This window comes from Myxine glutinosa, chromosome 8 (genome assembly GCF_964187855.1).
Source record: "Myxine glutinosa chromosome 8, kmMyxGlut1.1, whole genome shotgun sequence".
NCBI lineage: Eukaryota > Metazoa > Chordata > Myxini > Myxiniformes > Myxinidae > Myxine > Myxine glutinosa.
The window spans coordinates 111,873,895-111,900,814 of record NC_136268.1 but is presented as its reverse complement, the minus strand read 5'-3'; the positions used below and the strand labels follow the sequence as shown (position 1 = coordinate 111,900,814).

The 26,920-nt window shown below is 42.2% G+C and overlaps 1 protein-coding gene across 1 annotated transcript in view; it reads right to left on the bottom strand.

Moving 5' to 3' along the window:
- The window catches only part of SPOCK3 (SPARC (osteonectin), cwcv and kazal like domains proteoglycan 3), a 573,699-nt gene that overhangs the window by 310,414 nt on the left and 236,365 nt on the right, over positions 1–26,920 (bottom strand). The window contains exon 5 of the mRNA XM_068125117.2: positions 7,202–7,316. Within this exon, the coding sequence (XP_067981218.2) occupies positions 7,202–7,316 (115 nt within the window). The remainder of the gene's footprint in view (positions 1–7,201; positions 7,317–26,920) is intronic.

Genomic DNA, 26,920 nt, shown 5'->3' with positions numbered 1-26,920 from the left:
GCCACATCACTGTTCATTTTGGTAAATATTATTTCATCGTGTTTCAAATTTGGGCAATGGGCTCTCCAATATTCGATGTGTTCACGGTTTGAATTACGTAACGTAACGTTTGTGACGTTGTTTTCATTGTGACGATGTTGTGATGATGTTTGTGTTCACGGTAGTGTTTGATGTGACGGTGTGAACGTAATTTCGTAATGTTTTTCGTTATTATTTTCATAATCATTTAATGAACGTTTAATGAGCGTAAGAATGAGCGTAATGATCATTAAATGAATGAATGTAATGAATAATTCGATGCGAAGCGAAAGACGCCTCAGAGCTGTCACATTCACAATCGCTATGTAGTATGTACTCCCCATATGTGTTTCCTTCATTGTAAAAACTACCAAGTCAACAGTTAAAAGGATTTTGAGCCAATAGGTGTTACGGCATTGGCAAGATCGATGGAGACAGCGATCTGTTAGCTTATACACCACCCAAATAGCTATGTGGAATTCTCTCATGTAGAGATTAAACCCACGTCGTTTGAACTTTGGCCGAGGTCATTATTTACTTTTAATGATGTTTATATACGAATCAAAAAGAAGATAATTGGTTTTGGGTCGTCCTTTCCGCATATCTCGTGGGATTGTGAGTTGGAGAGACGACCGTGATGGCGGGGAGGGGGTTGGCATTCTCTCAAGCAGGGATTCAACCCATGTTCCTATAAAAGGTCTTTGTCCGAGGTCACCGAGTCCGATCGGTGCAGCCGATCGGTGCAGCCGTTTGTGCGGCACCTGGGAAAATAACGTGATGCGGGAGTCCAAACCTGAAAATGCTGGAGGCCAAAGCGGAAATTGGAAAAACAATATAGCCTATTTTACTCCAGGGGATCCCAGGATTACCCACCCAAAATATCGTTGCGATCGGTTTGGCCGTTTTTGCGGTACCATCGAACGGACAGACAGACAGACAGATAGACGGACGGACAGACATTTGGTGAATTATAGTAAGATTTTCTGTATTTTTATTTTAATTGTTTGCGACTTCTATCTCGCTGCACACATTTACTATTGTGTTTAGTCTATCGTATCAAAAATAGACTCTACACCCATTATAATTTGACCCCTTCATTGCTGCATAGCATGTTTTATAGGCTATGCAAGCATACAGATTTAGCATTATAAAGGTATGAATATTCGTTATTTAAAACCAAGCTACTCATAAAGACTATTCTGGTCTTTAATGCATTGTGGTTAGTTTTGGATGTGCACATACACATGATTGAGCATTTGGCCCATTAGCAAGTGTTTGTGTATGCATGTCATTGAAAAGTGAAGGGGTTGCAGGTATCTAAAGATGCCCCACTTCAATTTTGTCAGCTTCCAACCTTGTGCTTTCTAACATATATCATCTTTAAACCTTCAAGGTTGAACCATTACTCATTAAAATTATTCATTTAAATATTTTATGTGTTGTCACGCAAGACAACCACCACATTTCCCAAATGTCTCATCAATTGATTTGGATTTGATTGACCTCAAATACAAAAAGATCATGGTAAGAACAATCAGATTCAAACTCAATTCCTGTATTAAATAACACAAGAAAACCCTCACCCATCCCAAATATGTACCTTAACATAGAGCTTAAAGTGTAGTTTGGAATCAAATGTATACAGTGATACTCACTTAACGCTGCCCCGTATAATGTGATTCGGTATAGAGCTCTTTGTCCTTCAGATAAGGTTTACTATAAAAAAGAATGAACATCCATAATACACCCACCACCTTTGTTTGTACTGTATACACACACTGTGAGCCAATCAGTGCTATTTATTCCACCTTCGTTTTGCAGCAGGATGAGTCTCGTCCCACTGCTGATATGGGGTAGGCGCAGATTAGGAGGAGTTGCATCAGAGTAGGAGTGACAGCAATTATGTTTTTTATTAATGTGTGTACATATTTTATGTTTTTATTCATACTTACTGGTGTTATTATAATAAGAAATCATTATTTTTAATTACAAAATAATATGTTTACCATCTGCTGATGGAAAGCAGTCCCATAACATGATGCTGCCACCACCATGCTTGACATTTTTTGCAGGTGTTCCTGATATGTAGCCAACCTCCTTCAACTATAACAGTGTTTGGTTTGATCCTTTCAGTTATGAATAAAAAAGTTCATTTGGAAAAATTGTTTCTCCATAATTCGTAATTTATCTAAATGTGGCATTACCGGTATTGGAAGGGGGTGAATACTTTTACAAGCCACTGTAGAGTGACCAGATCTGAATCCGAAATGATTATCTGAGATGAGGCTGTTGGAGAAAAGAATTTTTTTATGTCCATAATGGATGATGGATTCCATGACCTTGCTGATGACTGGAAGTAAGCTAATTGGTCTGTAGTTAACGGGATCCGTTTTTCCACCTTTTTATATAATGCTGTGATGTTGGCTGATTTCCACATAGATGTGATCCAAACATCCCTATCCTGCACAGCTTCACAAAGCTCTGACAGAGAGAGCTTGGTTGCAACCTTTACCCCACCCATCCAGCAAATACATGGCCTGCCTCTTCCTCTTCTTCCCTCAACCGTACCCAGTATGGTTGCCTTTTCCAGACTTTCGTTTTCTGCACGCATGATGTTTCCAGAGTATGACAGTTTCCATCCATTTTAGCATCAGCGCTTCTAAAGTACCTAATGGTCTGATTTCTTAAAGCACTAATTTGTTTGTTCTTCTTCCAGTACATTGTGTGGAAGTGTAAATTTATCGAGTGATTTTTATGAGCTACAACCTGTGAACATCGTGTTTGGGACCTGCACACCTTGTGACCAAATTTTGTGTAGATTAATTATCGCTGGCACTCTGACCAAATTTGTTTGCTCGAGAAAGTAAATTCTTAGTAGAGGCAATGGTAGACCACATCTTGATCAGGTCTTCTCAAATGATAAATAATTCTGTACAATGTCAAATAATGATTCAGGATATCTCGTTACGTTATGTCTTTAAAATATACTCAAATATATTTTATGAAATGTTTTTATTGAGTTCTATAAGTAAGTTGTAGAAGGATATTGTTTTCAAGGTAAATAATACAACTGGCAGCTGGTGCCACGTTGTCTAACCAGGTTATCTGAAGTAATTAGCATTCATTTAACTGGTTTACAATTTCCATTATGTTTAGTAAAACTAATTACACTCGATGCTTGCTTGCCAATGCACTTGGTAAACAAGTTTTTGTTGTGACAAATCGTCTCAGTACGAGGTCAGTACGAGACCATTGTTTAAAAAAATGAGATGCAAATATTTGTAATTATTTGCAAGGTGTGTCCCCTCCCACTTTTGCCTGCGTGACTTCTGGGGGGATGGTAATTCACGTATCCATCTGCACTTTGATGTTATAACTAGGTTTTGCGAAAATTGTGTCTGGAACTATAAAAATTGTGTGCAGTCTTGGGTTTTACAGGAAAAGCAAACTGAGCAATGGTTCGGAGATAGATACCAGTGATTCATACAGTTGCATGCAAGTTTTTCCGCCCGGGTAGCTATCTCTGGCATTCTGGGTTAAAAACCTAGACGTTCTCAGTGAATCTTTCAGGGGAACAATAATTAAACACTGAATCAAATAAGCCTATAGTTTATTGGGGTTTTGATCGGAGTTAGTCTGCATTTAAGAAGGTGTAGAAAAGGGGGTCCTGGAAGCTTGTTCCCAAATATCTACAACGTGCATGCAGTTTGGTGGGATAGCTGTCGCCGGCATTCTGACCTAAGATGTTCTCAATGGATCTTTTGTAACGGTATGTATATATATATATATATATAGGTTTGTACCTTTTCTTACACTGCAAAATATATATATATAGGGTTTATAATATATATATATATTCATTATAATGATCTTTTGACTTGTGAGAACGTTTGGTTTGCAGTTTGCCGCATGTAGCAGTTGGACTTCTGAGCTTTGGAATCTTGATGGAACTATGACTTATTAAGTTCTCATGTGTAAATTTGCAATACTAGAGCGTGCCCGTACGTGGGTGCAAAAAAACATGCGTGCAAACAACAACAACAAAAAAAAACTTTGAAACCACGTGGCAGTAACGACCACAGAACCCCCCCCTCTATTTACATGAAATGGTTTGGTCCATTCGCAAAGCCAAAGCGAACGGCTTGCGAGTACGGTAGAACCCCCCCCTCTATTTACATGAAATGGTTTGGTCCATTCGCAAAGCCAAAGCGAACGGCTTGCGTTACTTTTACTAATAATCGCCATAGCTCGGTAACTACTTGTCCGATTAATATGAAACCTTGAAAAGGCACATCCTCAGGTCCCCAGCAATATACCTGGCATGCATGCCCGTACTATATATAAGCTAGGACGTGCCCGTACGTGGGTGCCCGTTCCTTGCCAAAAAAAAAAAAAAAAAAAAATTTGTGTAGGGGTGTGTGTGTGTAAACATCCTAGGGCGTGCCCGTACGTGGGTGCAAAAAAACATGCGTGCAAACAACAACAACAAAAAAAAACTTTGAAACCACGTGGCAGTAACGACCACAGAACCCCCCCCCTCTATTTACATGAATGGTTTGGTCCATTCGCAACGACCACAGAACCCCCCCCCCCCTCTATTTACATGCAATGGTTTGGTCCAAAGCGAACGGCTTGCAGTGTTTGGTAAAGAAATCGCCATAGCTCGGTAACTACTTCTCCGATTAATATGAAACCTTGAAAAGGCACATCCTCGGGTCCCCAGCAATATACCTGGCAAGTTTAAAGTATATCGGACCGGTAGTTGTCGAGAAACAGCGGTCACAGACAAACATACACACATACACACATACACACATACACACAGAGATTAATGGAATTATAGATAGATAATTTGATGTTCTTGCAAAACTCAGGTATTTCTAAGATTATATTTAAAGTTTAATTAGTAAATATATATAAAGTTATTTGTAGTTACATTCACATGAAGTGAATGACTTTCCAGGTCCTTGAAAATCTCCAAGTGGAATTGGGAGAATCTTGGCGCCGGAGAGCCTGGTGCAAACAAAGGAAGGACATATCTTCCTGATTAAGGATATTTTAATATGCATTTCTCAATCTCTCCTCACTCAGCGGGATATCCCTCTCACTCGAACATTTCACTCGACCAATCACATTGTATCCCTCGATCCTTGCCCCTCCCACCCCAATATTTCATACCACCAATCCCCACCTCCCTCCTACACTTTGCTCAACCAATCCTAATGCCCCCTCCCATTTTTTATAGCAACGAATCCCATCTTCGCTCCTCCCTCTCCACTTTCTCCTCCCACTTTCAACTAGTATAAAGGTCAGGACTGACGTCCAAATAGTAGGATTTTCACTTGGTTTGCAAATGTTGGTTTGTTGTACTTAGTATTTTACTTGGTTTGTCTACACTGTATGTTGACTGTATACTGTGCATGCTACTGTTATTTGGTGTATCCTTTTGATGTTTCCTTTGATGTACATCTCTACTGTACCAGGATTTTTCACTTGGGACTTTAATCTAGGATTTTGTAGTGAATCTTGCAATGTGCTTCCGTGAATTGTAGTATGCTCTTCTTGGTTTGATAAAGGTTATTGTTTCTTGCTGTGTATTCCCTTGTAAACAAAAGTGTTGTCCTCCTCAGGAATTAAAATTTGTGATTCTTCTTCTGACAAAAGTTTATGGACATTGATTCATCTATTACATACTGTCTAAAAATATATTCAACAATTGCAACATTCTTGCAACATTTGTCTCCAACACCACATTTCAAAACCGTCAATCTTCTTCCTTTATTTCTTCCTCACTCTCAATGACTCACATCCATACATTGCAACTGGAAATACCAGAGTATTCACAAACCTCCTCTTGGTTTGTATTTTCACATCTTTGTCTTTCCAGATCTTTGGCAATCCTGACATTGCTGTTCTTCCCAATGCTAACCATCTATTAATTTACCCTCCACATTCTCAACTCACTTCAATCTCAGGACCCAGGACGATGAAACTTCCCATTACTTCCATGTGATTGTCTCCCTATCTGAACACGTCAGATCTTCTCAGTTGACAGGATTTTAGTCTTTTTTAGGTTTAAATAAGGAAGAGCCTTTTCACTTTCCTTCTTCACTGTCTGCAGTAGTTTCATGAAGTCCTGCTTACTTTCTGTCAACAAAGTAGTATCATCAGCATACCTTAGGTTGTTGACATAATTATTTCCTCCAATCCTGACTCCAGCCAAGATGTCATCCATGTTTGATGTATTCATGATGTACTCACAATACAGACTGAACAAGTAGGAAGAGAGAATGCACTGTCTGACACCTTTTCCCATTCCAAACCATTTTGTCTCTCCATGCTCTGTTCTTACTGGAGCTTCTTGTTTAGTGCACATGCTTCTTATCAGACATATCAGGTGCACAGAGATCCCCATTTCTCTCAACATAATTCATATTAATTAATGATCAACTCAATCAATAGCTTTGCTATAATCTATAAAACAGAAATATACTGTACCTTCATTTGATATTCCCTTGCTTTTTCCATGAACGACCACAGACTTATGATTTGATCTCTTGTACCTCTTCCTCTTCTGAAACCTGCTTGCGCAATGGGCATTTCTCGCATAATGAAGTCTTCTATTCTGTGTTGAATGATCATTCATAATATTTTGCTAGCATGTGAAATCAAGTCAATTGTCTGGTTATTTGAACATTCTCTTGCATCCCCTTTCTTTGGCAATAGTATATAGACTGACTGCTTCCACCTTTTAGGCCATATTGTGTTCATATCACAGATTGTTAAAAGAAAGTTTGCTTACAATCTTGTGATGCTTGGTGGCGGCTTTATGTTTAAGGTGGTTAGCTGAGGTCCTGAGTTCATACCCCAAAGATGCCCAAATAATACCATAGGGGTCAACCCAGCCTGTCATCCTATTGAGGTCAGCAAGATAAGTACCAGCTTGCTGATTGTAAGATATTAATAACAGTTGATCTGTGGATAACAGTAATGTTAACCCCTTTCCTGCTCCTCCATACCTAAGCACTTGAAGCCAGTGAAAGAAGAGCCTTCGGTTTGCTCGACACCTTACATTTACTGGCATTGTACTAAAATAAGTGTTTCCATTTTATTATTTGAAGGAGATGGGAGAAAAGATGATTGGGTTAGAATGTTCATCTGCATGCAAAAAATGAAAGCTCACCTATGTGCAAGGTGGCGGCGACTGATGCATACAGCAGTGTGGTAGGCCTGTGCGATGCACACTTTGTAACGACCACACTTTACATTGCGGCAAGGATCCTTTGCTGGGTCTAGACCTGCAGTGTAAGCAAAGAAAAAAAGATTGAGGGTTAGAGATAGGAGTGTGGAGGTTATCCCCCAGGTCCTGGAGGAAGTTAAAGCATTCCACATCAGAACATAAAAGACAGCATCATCCCAAGTAACACATTAATAACTATAAGGGCACTCGGTAGAGCGCATACCTCCACCGGGTTGAGCAGTTTACGTTTGGCGTATTCTTGTTTACCTGAAAATTTGAGGCCTTAACCAAAATCTAATCAGCTTGTTATTGTGACCTACCCAACAATTCACCAAGTTTTGTCATAACCCACCCGCAACATTTTGAAATACCATGCTATATATCATTTTGGCCCCATCTCTCAATGGTGATTGATGAATCACTTAAAAATTATAAAATTCTCATATCCAGATCTTCACCAAAATAAAATCAATTCGTCCTTGTCACATGTCCAACCTGTCCACCAAATTTCGTCCGAATCCGTCCATAACTTTATGAGATATCGTACTCACAGACAGACAAATAGGGATGAAACCATAACCTCCATCCACCTTTGGTGGCAGAGGTAATGAGAAATGACACGTTGCCTCTTGTTTGCATTAAATGGGGGTAGAGGCACTGTTGTCTCGAAGCAGACTAGTTAACCCCTCCCAGCCCTTTTTGTTCTGTGAAAAGACAACTTTTTACATTTGTCTTGTTTCAATCCAAGGGGTTGGTTGTTCTGCTTTTGTTTCTTTGCGTCGCCCCCACCTCGAGTGGCCTCCTGGCTTTGTGGCGGGCAATATCCCATAAAAAAAATAATATAAAAAAACCCATATTATATTCTCATTAAATGAAATTGTTCTCAGATACACGTAAAAAAATTTGAACACTGCTGTTGAACAAATACTGAGCTTTGCAAATGTAATTGCTCAGGTAGAAATGAGCTTCTCCATTTCCATTCGGTATAATTTACAAGCATCTGCACTGGGAGTGTCTGTATTATTAGAAAATTCTCATTAGGCTGCATCTGTTTTCACTTGGGCAAGGCTTCACAAGCGCTTTCTATTTTTTCGCTGCGTGCCATGGTTTACAATATAGCTTAGGGCCGAATTTACGAAAGCGTTTAAGAGTTAGACGCGTGTTGAATCTCTAATCGTGTGATGGTCACACGTTCAAAGTTAATCGCCGAAGAGTGATTACCTAATGCGGATCAAAACCTAATCACAAGCATTTAAATCACAAAGAAACTTTTACACGTCGGCGAGGGCATGTTTAAGGCCTTGAAGCAAGAATTAGGCAAAAATGATATACTTAGAACTGCAGTTGTACTCTAATATACTTCCTGGCAGTTTAAGTTAACTTTATAATCACTATATGGGGCATGGAAGGATTGGAAAAACGTTACCAGATCTGCATACATGATAAATAGATAGCCATTCATTAATTTTACACTGTGGTATCCAACCCAAACATAAAACATGATAGATGTTACAATAATCATCAACGATCTAGTCAGGTTTACTATTGTTGCGGTTCTCAGAATGTACATATTGATTAATAAAGGTTAACGGTTTTTCCCCCATAGTTAGTCCACATGCAACACATAGGCCACCTTAGAACATTAGTTATAGTTAGTCGAATTAGTTATTAGTAGAATAAGGCCATTCCCAATAGTGATACCTGCGTTGTGTAAAATAAATAAGAGTAGGTCCCATTCATTTTGCGGCCCACCCTCCAAATCTACCTCGTTGGGCAGCATCCAGTCTGCGCCCCATTGTTGCTATTGCCGCTCGCATTGGGATGCTCAAACCAGCCAAATGCCATGAGGTAGGCCTGAAAAGGGGGAGGATCGCGAGGTCGGGGTGTGGCCACGTCAAGCAGACGTCAAGGGCGGAGCCGGTAAGAGCCAACGACCAACCAGGGCTCGGGTGGAATGGCATGAGGGGCGTGGTCAAAGCGCGACTGGCAAATTTGAGAGGGTTCGCTGGGCGGCGCTATATAACCGTGCACGCAAAGCCCTTCCAGAGGACTGATGAGCAAGGGGCTTTGTAACAGGACTGATGTGCTTTATCGAAAGGACTGATGCGCTTTATCAAGAGGACTGATGAGCGAGGGGCTTTGTAACAGGACTGATGCGCTTTATCGAAAGGACCGATGCGCTTTACCGAGAGGACTGATGAGCGAGGGGCTTTGCAACAGGACTACTGCGCTTTATCAAGAGGACTCCCGTGCGAAAGGACTGGCCAGAAGGGGTATACGCGCTTTACCAAAGAGGACGATTGGGAGAGGCGCTTCGCCATTTGAACTGTTGGAGCGCATATAGCGCCGGTTCGTTTATTACATACGCGGCTGAGCTGCGAAGTAACCGCCAGCCTGGCGGACCTTTCCCCCGATAATTGTCCGATCCACGCCAACGAACCACGAGGAGCGCCTGCCGTCTGTCCTACCATCTTCTTCGCGGTACAAGTCGGGGACCCGGAGGACGAGCTGTGGACGCCATCCCTGGACCATCGACCCTGACCATCTACATCCCCGTGTGAGTGTGTGTGAGTGTGTGAGTGTGTGTGTGTGTGGGCCCGTTTGTCCAGGGGATAAGTTAAGACTGTTCTTAAGGCTGCACTGTGTTTCTTCTTCTTCACTGTACATTGTGTAATAAATTGCTTGTTCTTCATTTCTTCTTAATCTGACCGTATTAGTGATTTCTTCCATTGGGTACGCGTGGCACGATTACAACCGCTCAGATCGGGTATAGTACCTGTTAACAGCCCGGATCACGGCTCGCTATCGCTCGGCGTTTCCACTAAAACCGTGGTTCGGGCGGGGTTATTTCCTTGCTTCCCGGGAGGCGTTGGTAATTAGGTAATAGGAATAATTCGGCCTACCACCCCATTCAACGCTGACCGGAAGGAACGCCATAGCCCCGGATCACGTCGGCTAGATAAAAGACAAGGGGATTAATCCCCCCTTGGTAAGGGGAAGGCCGACGTTTGAGATACGCAACACTATGTTAACAAATATAATTTCATTCAAAATTTTGGGAGATTAGCAAAACTATACATTTTTGGAATCATCACAGCATGGAGAATCCGAAAATCAATGTTGGCATTTGCACAGACACAGATTTTGGATTTTCAAAATGGCCGCCATAAAATACAGAATTTTGCGCTATCTCGGCTTCCTAGAAACTTAATTAAATATGCTAATCCCATGTTTTCTGGGTCAAGGAATCCAATAAAGGCCTCAAAATAGTGCTCAGGATTATAGAAAAGCAACAAACAAAGGTAATTGAAAACCATTGTCTTTATATTTGTGATATAACTGTATTACATAATACATGATATGGCAAGTCCTTTGAAGTTATAGGTATGGGTTTATAAAGCAAGAAAGCAGCCTTGTTGGTATCAGATTGAACTATAAGTCCTATACACAGGATCTACTAGGTCTATACCGTTCAGGAATATGCTTTTACAGATCTTCATCACTGTCCTGAGTGTCATTTTCGCAAAGGTGCCTACGCAAATGCCAACATTAATTTTTGGATTCCTCATGCTCTGAATATTCCAAAAATTTATAGTTTTGCTAATCTCCAAAATTTTTGAACGAAAAAACGCTTAGTAGTGCTTAGTAGTAGACTTAGTTTAAAAACGCTTTGTAGACTTAGTAGCGTGGTGAGTGGTGCCCGGAACCATCTTACACTCTCCATGTCAGGATTTCTGGTCTTACTTTCTGTGTCACTCAAACTATCGCTACCAGGCTAGCTTTAATCTCTCTTTCTCGCTAACAAACATCGTACACTTTTCATCATACACCTTTCATCTTTTCATCACACATCATACACCTCGATGAGGGCTATATAGTCCATGGCTGGAGCCTTCAACATTAAAAAAAAAAAAAAGAAGATTTTTTTATCTAACATGACCTCTGCCCTTTGACCTTGTGGCCCCAAAATCTAACCAGTTAATCTTTACCTCATTATACATACCTGTACCATGTTTGACTTTGATCCCTTCAGCCGTTCTCAAGTTATCATGGTAAGGAAAAGCTATCACGGACGCACAGACAGATGCACCGACGGAGGACAGCCGGATAGACAATCCAAAAGCATAATGCCTCCGGCGACTTTGTCGGCAGAGGCATAAAAATTTCACACATCATAGTCATGCACGGCAGATCTTCACAACCCATATCACTGGTAGATATGCACCTTACATGAACCCCATATGTATTATTGTCTAGCTTTTGTAAAGATGGCTGTTGTTTCCTGTGATTACTTGTGGACACTAAGTTTTACTATCGACATGGAGTTATGATCCATATTGATTGTCGCCATTTTTCTTTTTCATATATACGGGTCTAGACTCATGGAGAAGCTAATTGACAACGGGCAGCAGGTTCACAAACTACCAAGGGGTATGGGGCAAGGAAATACACATGGGGGAACACCACAAATAAATATCATTTTTCCAAGAGAAGAACAAGATGAGAAAGCATCAGCATGCATCGAAAAGATTGTGGATGTGTATGGATGATTGCATTATTTACTGTTGGGCAATGCCTTCGAAAGACTGAAGTGAGACAATTGACACAAGGAGACGATTCCACAATCAAGAGAATAAGGGGGTGAATGAATGCAGATGGGTAACCGGTCTGGACATTTGTAGGGTGAGCAGTTGAGGGTTTCTTCAGGAACGCATGCAACATGGCGAGTGCAGCGGTAGGAGAGAGATCAGGAGGAGCAAGGCCAAATGTGAGCTTCTATACAATAGTGAACCACCAACTTTACTGCCAGTGGGAGGGTACCAGTCCTTGGAAATCATGAAATTCTAATGGTGTTGAAGGCCTTGTTTTCAACCAACTCCAAAGGAACAAGTTTAGGAGCAACAGCCCAGAGTAGGGAGCCACAATCCATGTAGCTCTGTATGAAAGACTTGTACACCGTGATGAGTAGTCTTCAGGGAGTATTGAAACTGCTGAGCCTGTGTCAGACTACCAGTTGTTTATTTGGAGAAGCCTGTCCCCCAGGTGTGCAAACAAGATCACAAGACAGGTTCCCTCTGGTTTGTTCAAAGTTATGCGTGTCTATGCATAAAACAGTCACATCCAGTACAGTCACCTAGCTTTTGGGTTCTTTAGCACAATATATTTGAACAAAATGTCCAGGTTTGCCACATTGCAGCCAGTTTGCATCCATCGCAGAGCAAATGGAGAAATTGGCCAAGTGCAATGCACATCCACAACGGCAGCATGTGCTGACATGGTGTGCCTGTAGAGTCTGTGAAGATTTTGATTTTGCTGGTTCATTCAGAGTGTTGCTGGGTCTGGAATCACATCTGTATTGCTTCCCTGTGGGAGATGCTAGTGTTGTATGTAAACAGCCGTTAAAGTGACGTGTGTAATTGCTCTCGCTTCCGCAATAGCCTATTCAATTTGTCCTGTTATTACAGGGGCTTTATGCAGTGTATGCTCCATTGCTCCAGTTTCAAAAACAATTATTCACCTTTGTGAGGTGTGAGGTAAAAGGTATCGGAGGCCCACACCAGACTTTGTAAGACGGGAATGGATAAGCCATCCTCTCGTGACTATCCTGGGGAACAAGCAAATGGGCTGCAGGCCTTTGAGTTCAGGACTTCATCTTTAATTGATTGCAGGCCTTTCAGTTCAACACTTCATCTCTAATGTGAATCTCCTCCACCTCTCGCATCATTTTCCTTTCCTCTCTCCATCCCAGATTCCTATGTATTCATTCGTATTCATACAATTGAACAGCACCATCTAGCCTAGCTATCTCACAATACCATAACAAGGCCAAGTCATCGGCAAAATAGTAACGTTGGTTTTTAAAAGAATTGGATGGATCATTGATATAGAATAACAAAGGTTCAAAGACGCTGCTTTGTGGAACTTCAGCCTAATGGGGAAGGTCATGGAAAAGGACACCATCAAGGACCTCCCACTGTTTCCACTCATCGAGGAAATCATACAATCACTTGATCAGGGGGCTGGAATACCAAAGGAAGACCACATATATATCAGGGGTAGATGTCAGGTGGTGTCAAAGGCTTTAAAGATGTCTAGAGAGATGGCCCTAACCTTTTCCTTCTGGTTCAGGGCATCCATCTATTGCTGCGTCAGTCAGTCAGTTCCAGGTGAGCTATGTCATTCATTAGATTTGCAGCTTAGGCTTCCCTCCCCATGTCTAGGTTTAGCTTGGACTTTCCCTTCTTAATCATTCCATTCATTAATCATCCAATAATTTATCCAGTATCCAGCAAATGTATCCAGTAATCCATCCAGTATCCCGTAACCAGCCATTCTTCATCTCCACATTTCGTGCCTTCCATTCCTAAATAACGCTTCAACCCTTCACCTTCCATAACACCTTCCATAACACCTTCACCTTCATAACACCATAACACCTTCACCTTCATTTAACACCACCTGTTTGTCCTTTTATCTTGTCAAAGTATATGTGTATTCAAAGGATTATGTATTTGCATTTTACTTCCATTTCTAATTTGGCCTTGTAGCCTGTAGGTCTGTGTTCTCTCAAGATTTGTTATCGTTTCTCCTCTGCAAAACCAGCTCACTTTTTATCACTCTCCCCATTGCGAATTGAACACATAGTGGGGCGGCTTAGCCCAAATATTCAAAAGAATTGTGCATTTTGTGATACAAGCACCAAATTTGGCACAAATGTACATTAATATGTTGCGAACATTGTGTGGTCAGCAATGAAGACGAGAGTCTGAATTACATGTATGCAAAAGACCTTGTGAACCAGTGAAGCAAATACACGGGTAAGCATGAATTAAATCTAGGGCATGATATAATTTCCATGATGTTTACCTCTACACTCAATGGTGGAAGGAGGTAATGTTTTGATCCCAGCTTGTCTGTATGTCTGTTTGTCTGTTAGTCCACAAAATTCCAGACAAAGCTTGTAGTAGTGGTAGTTGTAGTGGTAGTTGTGATAACAGAAATTGTTATATAGAACTGAACTTATATTATTATTATATGCAGAAAATAACTTCATTTCTATATGCCCTGCAGTGGACAGGTTAATTGGTTTATGCACTGAAGGGGTCACCCTGGTGTGCACTGCTGTGTTCTGCCTCACTGAGTTGTTCAGGTATGATGTACTCAGCACAAGCTTCCGGTCGGCCCGGAGGTGGGGGTGCGGGGCCTGTCACGGAACGTCAAAACAAACGGCCTGCCGGGGCCGCCCAAAAGTCGGGCGTGAGGGGCGCGTCCACTAATGGAACGCCTCTCGCTTCCCAGATCGAGGGCCACGTGGTCAGGAGAACCTCGTCCCTTCCGGTCACACTTTGCCTATCGGCCGGCCTCGAAGACCGAAATTGTGACGGTGTCACCCAAAAAATTTGAAATTACGAAATTTGAAAAAATTTGAAAAAAAAAATTACGGAATTTCAAGTGGCCCAATATCTGAAAATGTTCGCAACATATTAATGTACATTTGTGCCAAATTTGGTGCTTGTTTCACAAAATGCACAATTCTTTTGAATATTTGGGCTAAGCCGCCCCACTATCTCCTGTTCTCTCTGAAGTGGACATACATCAGGTGGAACAATACCTCATCCATGTATGGGCCAGTGCGAGAAGCAAACCCACTGCAACTGCATTTGACCACTTGAGACTCAACGCCCACAGGCATTCAGTGGTAGGGCTAGAAGAACTACCACCCACATCCAGCGTCATCTGGGGACATTTGAGGAGGGCATTCTACGTGATCCGGAATGCCTTGACCATGCTAGCTGATGCCAGTCTGCTTGACCCTATTCATTATGGTTGGATCAACCAAGGCACGCTCCTGCCCCTTAAGTCTCTGAAGCCGATCCCCACCAAAATTCTGACCCTGTGTGGCTGTAGTGGGAAGTGTAACTCAAAGCGTTGTTCCTGCAAAGCAGCAGAAGTTATGTGTGTGATCTACTGCCATAAGAAGGTTGTTGAGCCCATCTGTGTGAATAAATAAACAAATGCCAAGTTCCCACCTTAGCTCTCTCGTCTGGGCATCTGACTCATATACCATTTATTTTTAGTCATAATTATAAGGAATAGGGCTTATATGCAGGTATTATATTGCACTGTAATGTAGCTTTTTTTTTCTTTCTTTTTTTCAGATTGTGTGTTCTAAAGAATGATTAAAATGTTCCAATTCATAAGTGAACAATGTGGATGCCTATGATATTGTGAGCCAAATAAAATGAGAAGTTGTAAAATAAACAAGATTTGAAAAAACGACATGGCCTACACTTATTCCCACAGTCAGTTAAGTTGCAAAACATCAGTAATTGTATCACTCATCAAACTTTGATAGTTTGCTTCTCGATGTCTGTGAAACTGAGATTTTGGTCGTTTTTTGTGATTTCTGACCTTCACCTTGACCTTAGCATGTGACCTTAGCCTTCAATCATGAAAATAATGTCACAAATAGATTCCCCACACCCAAAAACCCATAAAACAAGGTATTACACATACTTCTATGGTGAGTGGTTCAAAATTTATATTTTCAATATGGCTACTGGCGGCCATCTAGGATTTTCACCCCTGGCGGCCATTCGCAGCCGGTTCCGAAGAAGCACCTGTGTGATTTTTAAAGGTAAATGGTCCAATAACTCAAATCAAGTTTCAAAATCTCTTGCGGATGAGTTGTATACGGGGTTATAAGCAGGGCCTGGACTATGTCTGGGCGGGAGGTTACATGCCCACTCGACTTGGTCGGACCAGGAGGGTAAGTGCCTTCATGTATCTCTGGAACAAAGACTCATGATTCCTGCGGATCGCGAACTCCCGGCATGTGTCCCCCTCAGTACCAATCACTGAATGTAGCGGCTCTCAAACATCTGCGTCTATTGAACTGACACATCTTTATCTCAGTACCACGTTCCTTCTCCCCTATTCATATTGAGACCAATGCAGGCCGCTGGCTAGCAAACTAACAAACCAATCGTTTCTAACTACGTGACATTTGATATAACTGCAGTCGAAGATCTTGCACTATTAATATGATGAACTAAGCAGCAAAAAACTCATATTCAAATGAAAGACCTCTTTCCAATTTTCCAGGTTTTCCTTGCTGGCAGTTTGCTTCTATATATCGATCTTGTCCAACGCGTGTGTCTTTCCCTAGCCCTCATTCTTCTCCACATCCCTTATTTCTCCAAGTCTCAATCTATTGTGTCCCTTCAGCCTGTTGTGCTGTATGCTGCCTCCAACCCACCCCGTCCCCACCATCTTTCTATTGTTCCTTTTGTTCTGTTACGTCGTGATCTGTTCAGTGTTCTAGCTCCTCCACGAGCTTTGCCTTTGGATAAAAAGACAAAACAGCATGCAGCTAATTAATAATGGCAAGAAACCAGCAGCTGGATATCATTAATGGTACACTCCACATAATGTAGGCACCTCATTCCCCGCGATGAAAGCATTGCAATATAGACACATTTAAGTGGAAGTTTGGGAACAATTTTTCCATCATGCCTGGAGTGTCCATCAACAATGCCAAAACTGGCTGGGAGGAAACTGCAGAGAAATGAGAATTGTCAGCGTTTGGCCAACTCCAAGGTTCTCTATGACCCTGTAGAGTGAATGGTCTCTGAGGCTGAGATTTCCGAGCATTTCTTTGTCAATCTAGTTGACAAAAAATTTACAACTGAATTGCTGTTTCTGAATGTACCACACACACACACAGACTGAGAAATTGGCAATTAATTTAGCATTTTTAAAATGGCATTTTATATAAGATACTATTTTTAAATGTTAAAGCAAAATGCTATCTATAAAAGGAAAATATAAATGTATTTGCTTGCCACATTCCTTTTTGATTTCCTAGTTGCACACATTTTGAGAGAATCTAATACAAGTACTTCAAAATACTTCCACTGTGTTTTGGGGATATCATTTGTTGCACTGATTACTTTGGACGTTTTCTTCTCCAGGAAAAATACTGAGTTTGGAGATTTTTCATTCTGGTGATTTCCAGAAAACATTTCCTAATTTTTATATTTGCCTTATTTCTTTCATTGCATTCTTTATATTCCGCACATCTCACATGCCATAAACATACTCTATCATAAAAAAACGATCAATTGCAAAGTTTCCTCTTGTGAATACTCATCTGTAGCCATTCTACCTAGTTAGCAAAATTAAGAGTGAAATCAGACGATTACAAAAATTCATATCATCAGCTGAACAGACAAGCACATGGAAATATTGTCAACTGAACTGATGAAAACTGAGCAGTGGTCTACTCTAGCAACTCGACTGCAATTGAAAAATCGTTAACAACTCGAATTGTCAATTAGTGACAAACTGAATTTTGGTCAATATAAGTTGCCAAGAAAAAAGAATTGCTTTTTTTTTTTTTTTTTTGTATACAAGATCGAGGCTCGTGAAAGAGCGAACATTAATCACACAGAAAGACAAACCGACACATAAAACATATAACATCGGGAGCGGTAGACAAGATGGGGAGAGAGGGGGAAGGACACAAACACAACATTTGAGAGCAGGGACCGAGAGACATGGAGACATCGAGAGATCTGAGAGAGGGTGAGGGCTTTGGGGGGGGGGGGCATGGGAAGGGGGCGGTGGGAGAGGTATAAAACATATGGACACTGCCAGGACTTCCAGGAAAGAAGTTGGAATTTCAAACAAGGTGGATCTGGGGTGAATTAGCGGGGGTAGAAAAGATCAAGGTTTTGGATGGGGGAAGATAAGAGATGGTGGTGAACAGCTGTTTTAAAGACCTGGAGGGAGGAGTGGGATTGAAGGGAGTGAGGGAGTTTGTTCCAGAGGCGGGAGAAAAGAGGAATGAAAGAGTGAAGGTGAGCAGAGAGCCGAGATTTCGGCAGTTTAACCATCAGAGGGTTGCTGGCAGATCTTGTGCGACCTGTAGGAATATTTGGGGGACAAAGCACAGAGAGAGCTGGGGGTGCAAGGCCGGAGAGGAGTCGGTAGAAGCCGACTGGTGGATCTCTGGCTTTGACTGCTTCATTCCCACACTTTGATCTAACCTTTCCAGTGCAAGTGGATCGGGCACACTTTGCAGTCATGATCACTTTGAGTCCCCTGGTAACCAAATGTTGCGTGGGTAAGTTTATTCCAAATGAAGCAGGTTTTTGTAAAAAAACAAATATGAATTTTTTTTAGTGTTTGCAAGTATTAGAAGCTTCTTTATGGCCTCTCACATTGTCAAAATTTGCAGATTCCTGCATTAGAACCCTGGCATATTTTATCGTTAATGTAATTTCACTCACAAAAAGTGCTGCTATTCAAATTTCAAACTAAAAAAAACCTATATACGACACCTCCAACTACTGCACAAATAATTACATAACCAGGCCCTTGGCCTTGATTTTACATTAAAATGAGCATTACTTCGAGAATTCAATTTTCATTATGACACAGTGCCTGTACCTTGCCACGAGTCATAGAGAATAACTAATTAGATACTTATGTTTTAACACTGTATTACAGTATATTGGCCCAAATCACCTGCTGATAAAAACATTTCTTTCACAGCAGGAATTTTATGAACAAGCTTTCTTCTTTCATGAAATTTATGCATAAGGTTTTCTTAATTACTAGATGAAAAGGTATTGCAAAAGTACAAAAAGTTAAATGTGTAGCTCCATGTGCAGCCGCAGAAACCCCTCCCCTCGCCCTTCTCCTCACAAAAGCTATACAACTCAATTATTAAATCGATTTGTTGCATTGAAAACTATAACAGCACTCAGTAGAGTGCATACCTCCGCCAGGGTGAACAGTTTACGTTTTGTATACTACTGATAGGCTGGATCTGGATCCGGACCTGAACCAAAATTGAATTGGCCTGTTCTTGTCACCTATAGTGTAGCAGCATAGCAAACCTGTTGTGCATTTTGTGATACAAGCACCAAATTTGGCACAAATGTACATTAATATGTTGCGAACATTTTCAGATATTGGGCCACTTGAAATTCCGTAATTTTTTTTTTCAAATTTTTTCAAATTTCGTAATTTCAAATTTTTCGGGTGACACCGTCACAATTTCGGTCTTCGAGGCCGGCCGATATAGTGGGGCGGCTTAGCCCAAATATTCAAAAGAATTGTGCATTTTGTGATACAAGCACCAAATTTGGCACAAATGTACATTAATATGTTGCGAACATTGTGTGGTCAGCAATGAAGACGAGAGTCTGAATTACATGTATGCAAAAGACCTTGTGAACCAGTGAAGCAAATACGCGGGTAAGCATGAATTAAATCTAGGGCATGATATAATTTCCATGATGTTTACCTCTACACTCAATGGTGGAAGGAGGTAATGTTTTGATCCCAGCTTGTCTGTATGTCTGTTTGTCTGTTAGTCCACAAAATTCCAGACAAAGCTTGTAGTAGTGGTAGTTGTAGTGGTAGTGGTGATAACAGAAATTGTTATATAGAACTGAACTTATATTATTATTATATGCAGAAAATAACTTCATTTCTATATGCCCTGTAGTGGACAGGTTAATTGGTTTATGCACTGAAGGGGTCACCCTGGTGTGCACTGCTGTGTTCTGCCTCACTGAGTTGTTCAGGTATGATGTACTCAGCACAAGCTTCCGGTCGGCCCGGAGGTGGGGGTGCGGGGCCTGTCACGGAACATCAAAACAAACGCCTGCCGGGGCCGCCCAAAAGTCGGGCGTGAGGGGCGCGTCCACTAATGGAACGCCTCTCGCTTCCCAGATCGAGGGCCACGTGGTCAGGAGAACCTCGTCCCTTCCGGTCACACTTTGCCTATCGGCCGGCCTCGAAGACCGAAATTTTGACGGTGTCACCCGAAAAATTTGAAATTACGAAATTTGAAAAAATTTGAAAAAAAAAATTACGGAATTTCAAGTGGCCCAATATCTGAAAATGTTCGCAACATATTAATGTACATTTGTGCCAAATTTGGTGCTTGTTTCACAAAATGCACAATTCTTTTGAATATTTGGGCTAAGCCGCCCCACTACTAACCAACTCATCCACCTAGTTTTGTCATAAATCGTCCACAACTTTTTGATATAAATAAATAAAAAATAACCACCTTTAGAGGCCATTTTTCCCCGCAAAGCGGGGGTTGGCCTTTTTCGGGAACCGTGGTTGTTGTTGTTTTTTCGGTCCCCTTTTTGAAGCAATGTTTTACGGCCGGATGCCCTTCCTGACGCCAACCCTTTTTGCCGCCTTTAACGACAAACAGGGAATTACCAGTGAACTGGTACTCAATTAGCCGACCTCAGAAGGATGACAGGCTGAGTCAACCCCCCTGGTGTTAATTCAGCGATCGACCGGGATTCGAACCCAGGATCCCTAGGATCCTAAGCCGGCACCCTAGCCGCTAGCCCAACACCAGGGTTTTGGGCGCGATATATAGCGATACGCATTTTGCGATATACAACATTTGCGATACAACATTTTGCGATGTACAACATTTTGCGATATATAGCGATATACAACGCGATATATAGCACGATATATCGTACTATATATCGGAACAGGACTTGTCTGTCCGCCCGGTGTATGTATGTATGGATGCATCCATGTCCCTTTCACCTGCATTTTGAGGGTTTATTCCCTTTGAAATCTCTTTTCTCTGCAGCCGTTGGTCCGATTACAACAACAACAGGCATTTTAAGGCCATTTTCCCTGCTAGTGCGGAGTTTAGGTCCGATTGACACAACATTTTCACCAAAGGAGCACCTCCTACTCTAGAATTTTTTAAATGACAATTATGTCATAGGTCATGTGGTACGGCCACCATCTTTGCACCTCTACATCTCAGAAACTGATTCATGGAAAAAATTGAAAGATGGCTCATTGTAAAGTACTCCCCATGGGGAATAAGGAGAAAAATAAATAAAATGTTATAGCCCTCGTGGTTTTATTAACTTTGCTGCTTGGAGTTAAAGGCTGCCTGTCGGCCATCTTTGGTCAGATTACAAAACAAAATCTTCTGCATATGTATACTCTCATGTATTGTCTTTTTACCAAGTTTGAACAAAATCGGACCATGCATGCACATGGATGGTTGGGAACACATTTAAATAACAAAATCGCCACTAGTTGGCCATCTTGGATTTGATGTCAAATCAAAACGACGTGCATTTACTGATGTTTGAACAACATCAGTAAATGCATGTCCGAGAAATGGTTGAAGACATGTTCAATACTTGGTTTTTTACAACTAAAATGGCCGCCAGTCTACCAGTCAGCCATATTTGATCAGATCGCAAAATAAAGTGAGATGCACATGTATGCCGTCATCTACTCTGCTTGTGTCAAGTTTGAACAAAATCGAACCATGCATGTCCGAGAAATTGTAGGGGACATGTAACAAAATGACCGCTAGTCAGCCATCTTGGATGTGATCTGTAAAAAAATGACGTGCGTATGTAAGTTATCATTCATTGCCTGTGTGCCAAGTTTGAACAACGTCGGTAAATGCATGTCTGAGGCATGGTTGAGGGAGGACGTGTTGGACATCGTTTTTTTTTAAAATTAAAATGGCCGCCAGTCAGCCATCTTTGATTGCATCGAGAAACAAAATGATGTGCTTATGTATACCATCATGAGTTGTCTTTGTGCCAAGTATGAACAAAATCGGTCCATACAACTCCAAGATATGGTTGCAGATGCATCGATGGACGAGACCCAATCCATAAGCCCCCATTTCGGGCGAAGTCCAACGGATGCTAATAACATATGTTAATGATGATTTTATAGGTACCTTCATTATGACGTCATAAATCGACAAGTAGAACGCTTGATCCAATCAGTATGAAATTTATTGAGCGTGATCTAGAGATAAATTGGTTGAGAAAAAAAATTTCATGACGTCATCGGTCAAGTGGTTCAGCAGCCATATTTTTACACCGTAGCCCATAGGGCAATGCCGTCTGGAACAGAGTTTGTCTGTCTGTCTGGTGTATGTACGAGGGGAAGTCAATTAATAACCTTAAAATATTTTTCACAACTTGTTCATTGCATGTACGTGTGTAACAACTGTTATGTTTCAACATAATCTCCATTGTGTTCCATGCATTTTTTCCAGCGCTTTACTAAAGCCTGGATTCCTCCAGGAAAAAAATTATTTTGGCTGCTCGTGTAGTCATTCGTGTACTGCCTCTTGGACCTCTTCATCATTTCGGAAAGTGGTTCTACAAAGCGCCTCTTTAAGTGGCCCAAAGATGTGGAAATCCGAAGGGGCGAGGTCTGGCGAATAGGGTGGATGAGGAAGACACTCAAAATGCAGGTCCTCGATTGTTGCAGCTGTAGCGCGGGCAGTATGGGGCCAAGCAGTCATACTGCAGCAAAACACCGGTAGTGAGTAGTCCATGACGTTTTAATCTGATTGCTGGTTTCAGATTATTTTATGGAGGTCGCAGTATGATGCACCGGTGACTGTGGTCCCTCTGGGCATGTAATGCTCTACAAGTGGGCCTCGGCTATCCCAGAAGAGCGTCAGCATCACTTTTCCAGCGGACGGCTGTGTGCGGAATTTTTTGGGCTTCAGTTAAGTTGAACGGCGCCACTCTTTGCTTGCCCTCTTCGTTTCTGGCTGAAATTAGTGCACCCAGCTTTCATCCCCAGTCACTACGCGCTGTAAGAAAGTGTCGCCTTCTGTTTCATAATGTCGCAGAAGTTCTTCACATGCGTCCACTTGCCGTTCCTTCAGTTCGGGTGCGAGTTGTCTAGGCACCCGCCTTGCAGACACTTTGCGGAACCCCAGCACATTGTGAATGATATGGTGTGCTGTACCATGGCTAATGTTCAATTCAGAGACCACTTCATCTAGCGTAATGCGACGGTTTTCCCTGAGCAAGCGCTCAACTCCTGCAACCATTTCTGGTGTGTCGGCTGTCTGAGGCCGGCCCGAGCGAGCAGTGTCTGCCACACTGGACACTCCACTTTTAAACATCCTGTCCCAGTTGTACACCTTCTGCAGTGATAAACATGCATCACCATATAGCATCTTCATTCTGCGATGGATTTCACTGGGATTCACACCCTCTCTCCCCAAGAAACGGATGACAGAACGTTGCTTCTCCCTGGTGCATGCTTCTAAGAGAGCCGCCATCTTGGAACTGTCTTACTGATGTCATACGCTCAATGTTGCCAGATCTAAAACAGGCAACACATGACTCTTACCCATAGATATAACATATGTCGTCTACAACTACACACATTACATTCTCGAATTTATATCGCCATTTTAAGGTTACTTATTGACTGGCCCTCGTATATGTCTCTCACAAACATCCATCAATCAGAGCTAAGGACCGGGTCACATGACAGGGGGACAGCAGATTCTCCACTCAGCAGATCCAAGCCCGGATAAGCCGTTGTTAGACTATCAGTCTTGTTTGTATAGTGGAGGCTCATTGAAAAGCCAGAGATGAACAGAGCTGAACAGAGCTGAATGTGGGAAAACACACCAACAGCAAGGTAGAAGGATACAACAAAGGGATACTTGGATAAATAATGGATGAGTGGAAGAATAAGAAAGAAAGGAGGAGGAGGCCACAGGAGATGAACAAGCTGAGTAGGTGACCAGGTGGTGAATTCAAACATAGCAAAAAAGGGTGCGAAAAGAACAGAAAGGGAAAACAGCATGGGGAGGGGTTAATGAGGGTAGATAATATCATGAGTATGGATGAAGGATGACCTGAGGAAGAAGAGGTGAACAGCAATGTTTAAGCTCAAGAAGGGAAATGAGACTGAACAGACTGAGAAAGTTGGTTCAGGGAAGAGAAAAGAGGAACAAATGAGCAGCAGTGAAGTCAGCTTAGATTTTGGGAATTTCACCAGAAGTCGGTTACTGACAGGTTGTGTGTGCCCTGGATAAATGTGGGGAGGGGAAGGTGGATAGCATGGCAAGAGCAGAGGGTGGCAAGATGAGCAAGGAGGTGGTAGAAGAGCATGAGTAAATAAGTGAATGTTTGAAGCAAAGTTGAACATGTCTTCATAATGGATTGAAATTCAGAGCTTTATTTGTGCCAAAAGTATTCTCACCTACTATAAATAGGCATTTTCATGCTCACACTCGACAGACATTACGTCAAAAAGACAATTCCAATGCAAGTATGAAAAGTTTTGCAATATTCACATTAAATTATCAGGGTACTTATTGGCAATATGATTTCAGGAGTTGAATTAAAGCTAATTGTTTGCACTGCATGTCTTCAGCAAAACATTCCTTGCTGAAAGGCTGTATATGCCATAGCAGCCTGTAATCAGCCATGGTGCGTACTGCGTACAAACATCGCTCAAACATTCTACTCGCCCTTGGTGCTGCATTGAACATTCTGCTGGATGCATTAATGCACACTTCCATGCGATGGGTAGGCCTAAAGCTTACATGCAATACACACTCTAACTGAACTAAAAATTGAGATGTGTGTGCATACAGTCACGTGAAAAAGTAAGTACACCCCATGTAAAGTTTTGACTTTTTCACCATATTTCAACATACAGCTATTTGATCTTCATTTCAACAATATTGATAGATAAACGTGATATAATATAACAAATATCATGAAACGTTTACATTTTGTAGTCTTCCGAAGGAGTACGGACTTTCGGTTCCTCGGGCGAGTGAGGCGTGCTTCGAGCTCTCCACGGCATCGAAGTTTGAGTGTTTTCCCATTCTTGTCTTTGTCAAATTTCCACTGGTTATTTTGCTGTGTACGTGTTATTGTGTGTTTCTAGCTGGTGTTGCTTTGTGGTTCGTGCAAACTAGCTGGTGTTGCTTTGTGGTTCGTGCAAACTTGTGTGTAGTTAATCGTTTTCTGAGTTGTACCTCGTGCGCGGCCTGGTGACTTGGGGCTTCCCTCCCCCCGTCGGTGTTTTGTCGGTTTGGGTTATTTCCTTGGCTGTATTGCTTGTTTCTTTTATTTTGTTTTCTCCCCCTCACCTCACCTCCCTAGACAAATAATTCTATATTGATTCTTTCTCTCCTCCCGGATACGTGCTTGTTCGCTCTCCTCCTCGTCTCGACTTGTGCCCCGCCCCCTGTATCTCGTTTTCTTCCGCCTCTGCTCCTTCTTTCTCAAATCCACGTTCTCGCTTGGAGACTTTTCCCGGATTGTTTTTTCATCGTTCTGCTTGGATATTGTTGGAATATGTTTAAACCGCAGCCGTGATGCTGACGCCCCCCCAGAATTTACATGTTTTAAACGTTTCCCAGTGTGTACCCTGGTCAGAATAGGTACACCGTATCCCTGCGTGTCGTAAGAGACGACTAAGAGGGTTGGCGTCAGGAAGGGCATCCGGCCATAAAAACATTGCCTCAAAAAGAGAACCATGACAATCACAAGTACATATGGGCAGGGTGCAGCCCGAAGTGGAGATCGGTTTCTGAGGTTTGGGACATGGAATGTGGGGACAATGACAGGGAGATCAGGAGAAGTGGTGGAAGTATTGGTCAGAAGAAGAGTGGACATATGTTGTGTGCAAGAGACGAGATGGAAGGGAAGTGGTGTGAGAATGGTGAAGGGTAGGCAGGGACAGAAATACAAGTTTGTGTGGCAAGGGTGCCCGGAGGGCGTGAATGGTGTTGGTGTCCTGTTTTCTGAGGAGTTTGTAGACAGTGTGGTGAGTGTGACTAGAGTGAGTGATAGGTTGATGATGGTGAAAATGATGATTGGAAAGCTCTTGGTGAACGTCATCTCGGGTGACAAAAGGTCTGAAGGTGAATATCGGAAAGACAAAGGTGATATGCTCTGCAGGTTGGTCGAAGCGATGAAGAGAAGGACAAGTTCTGGTGTGCGATAGAGAAGCTGATGGAAAACGTGAAAGATGAGGAAGTTGTTGTGGTGGGAGGAGACCTGAATGGACATGTGGGAAGGAGTATGGATGGTTTTGAGGGAGTTCATGGGGGTTATGGATATGGTGTGAGAAATGGAGAAGGTGAAAGGATTTTGGAGTTTGCTGATGGAGCTGATTTGTTGATTTGTAATACTCAGTTCCAGAAAGAGGACAATAAGCTTGTTACATACACGTCAGGTGGGTCGACGACAACCGTTGACTACCTGATGGTGCGTCGGCGAGATAGGGGGCACCTCCGGGACACAAAGGTGATCCCGGGGGAGGAGGCTGTTTCACAGCACCACTTGGTTGTCTGCGACATAAGGGTGAAAGGTGCGAGGAGAGCTCGGCGGGTGAAGTACCAACCGAGAATGAAGGTGTGGAGGTTGAAAGAGGTGACAGTAAGGGAGGCATTAAAAGAGAGGCTGAGTAGGGTAGAGGATGATGTGGTTGAGCTTGAAAGTGGTTGGATGTCAATGAAAGCTAGTCTGTTGGGAGCCGTTGGTGAGGTATGTGGATGGACAAAAGGACCACCGAGGCACTCGGAAACATGGTGGTGGGATGTTGAGGTTGGAAAGAGGATTGACGAGAAGAGGAAGAAGTTCAAAGAGTGGCAGAAGGCGAAGGGTACGGGAGCAGAAACAGCAGAGCATGAAAGTTATAAGGCAGCCAGGAAGGCTGCAAAGAAAGAGGTAGCAAAGGCGCAGGAGGCATGTAGGAAAATGTTCGGAGAACGCTTGGATTCGGAAGAGGGTCAGAAAGCAGCATTCAGGATTGCAAAGCAGATAGCGAAAGAGAGGTGTGATGTGATGG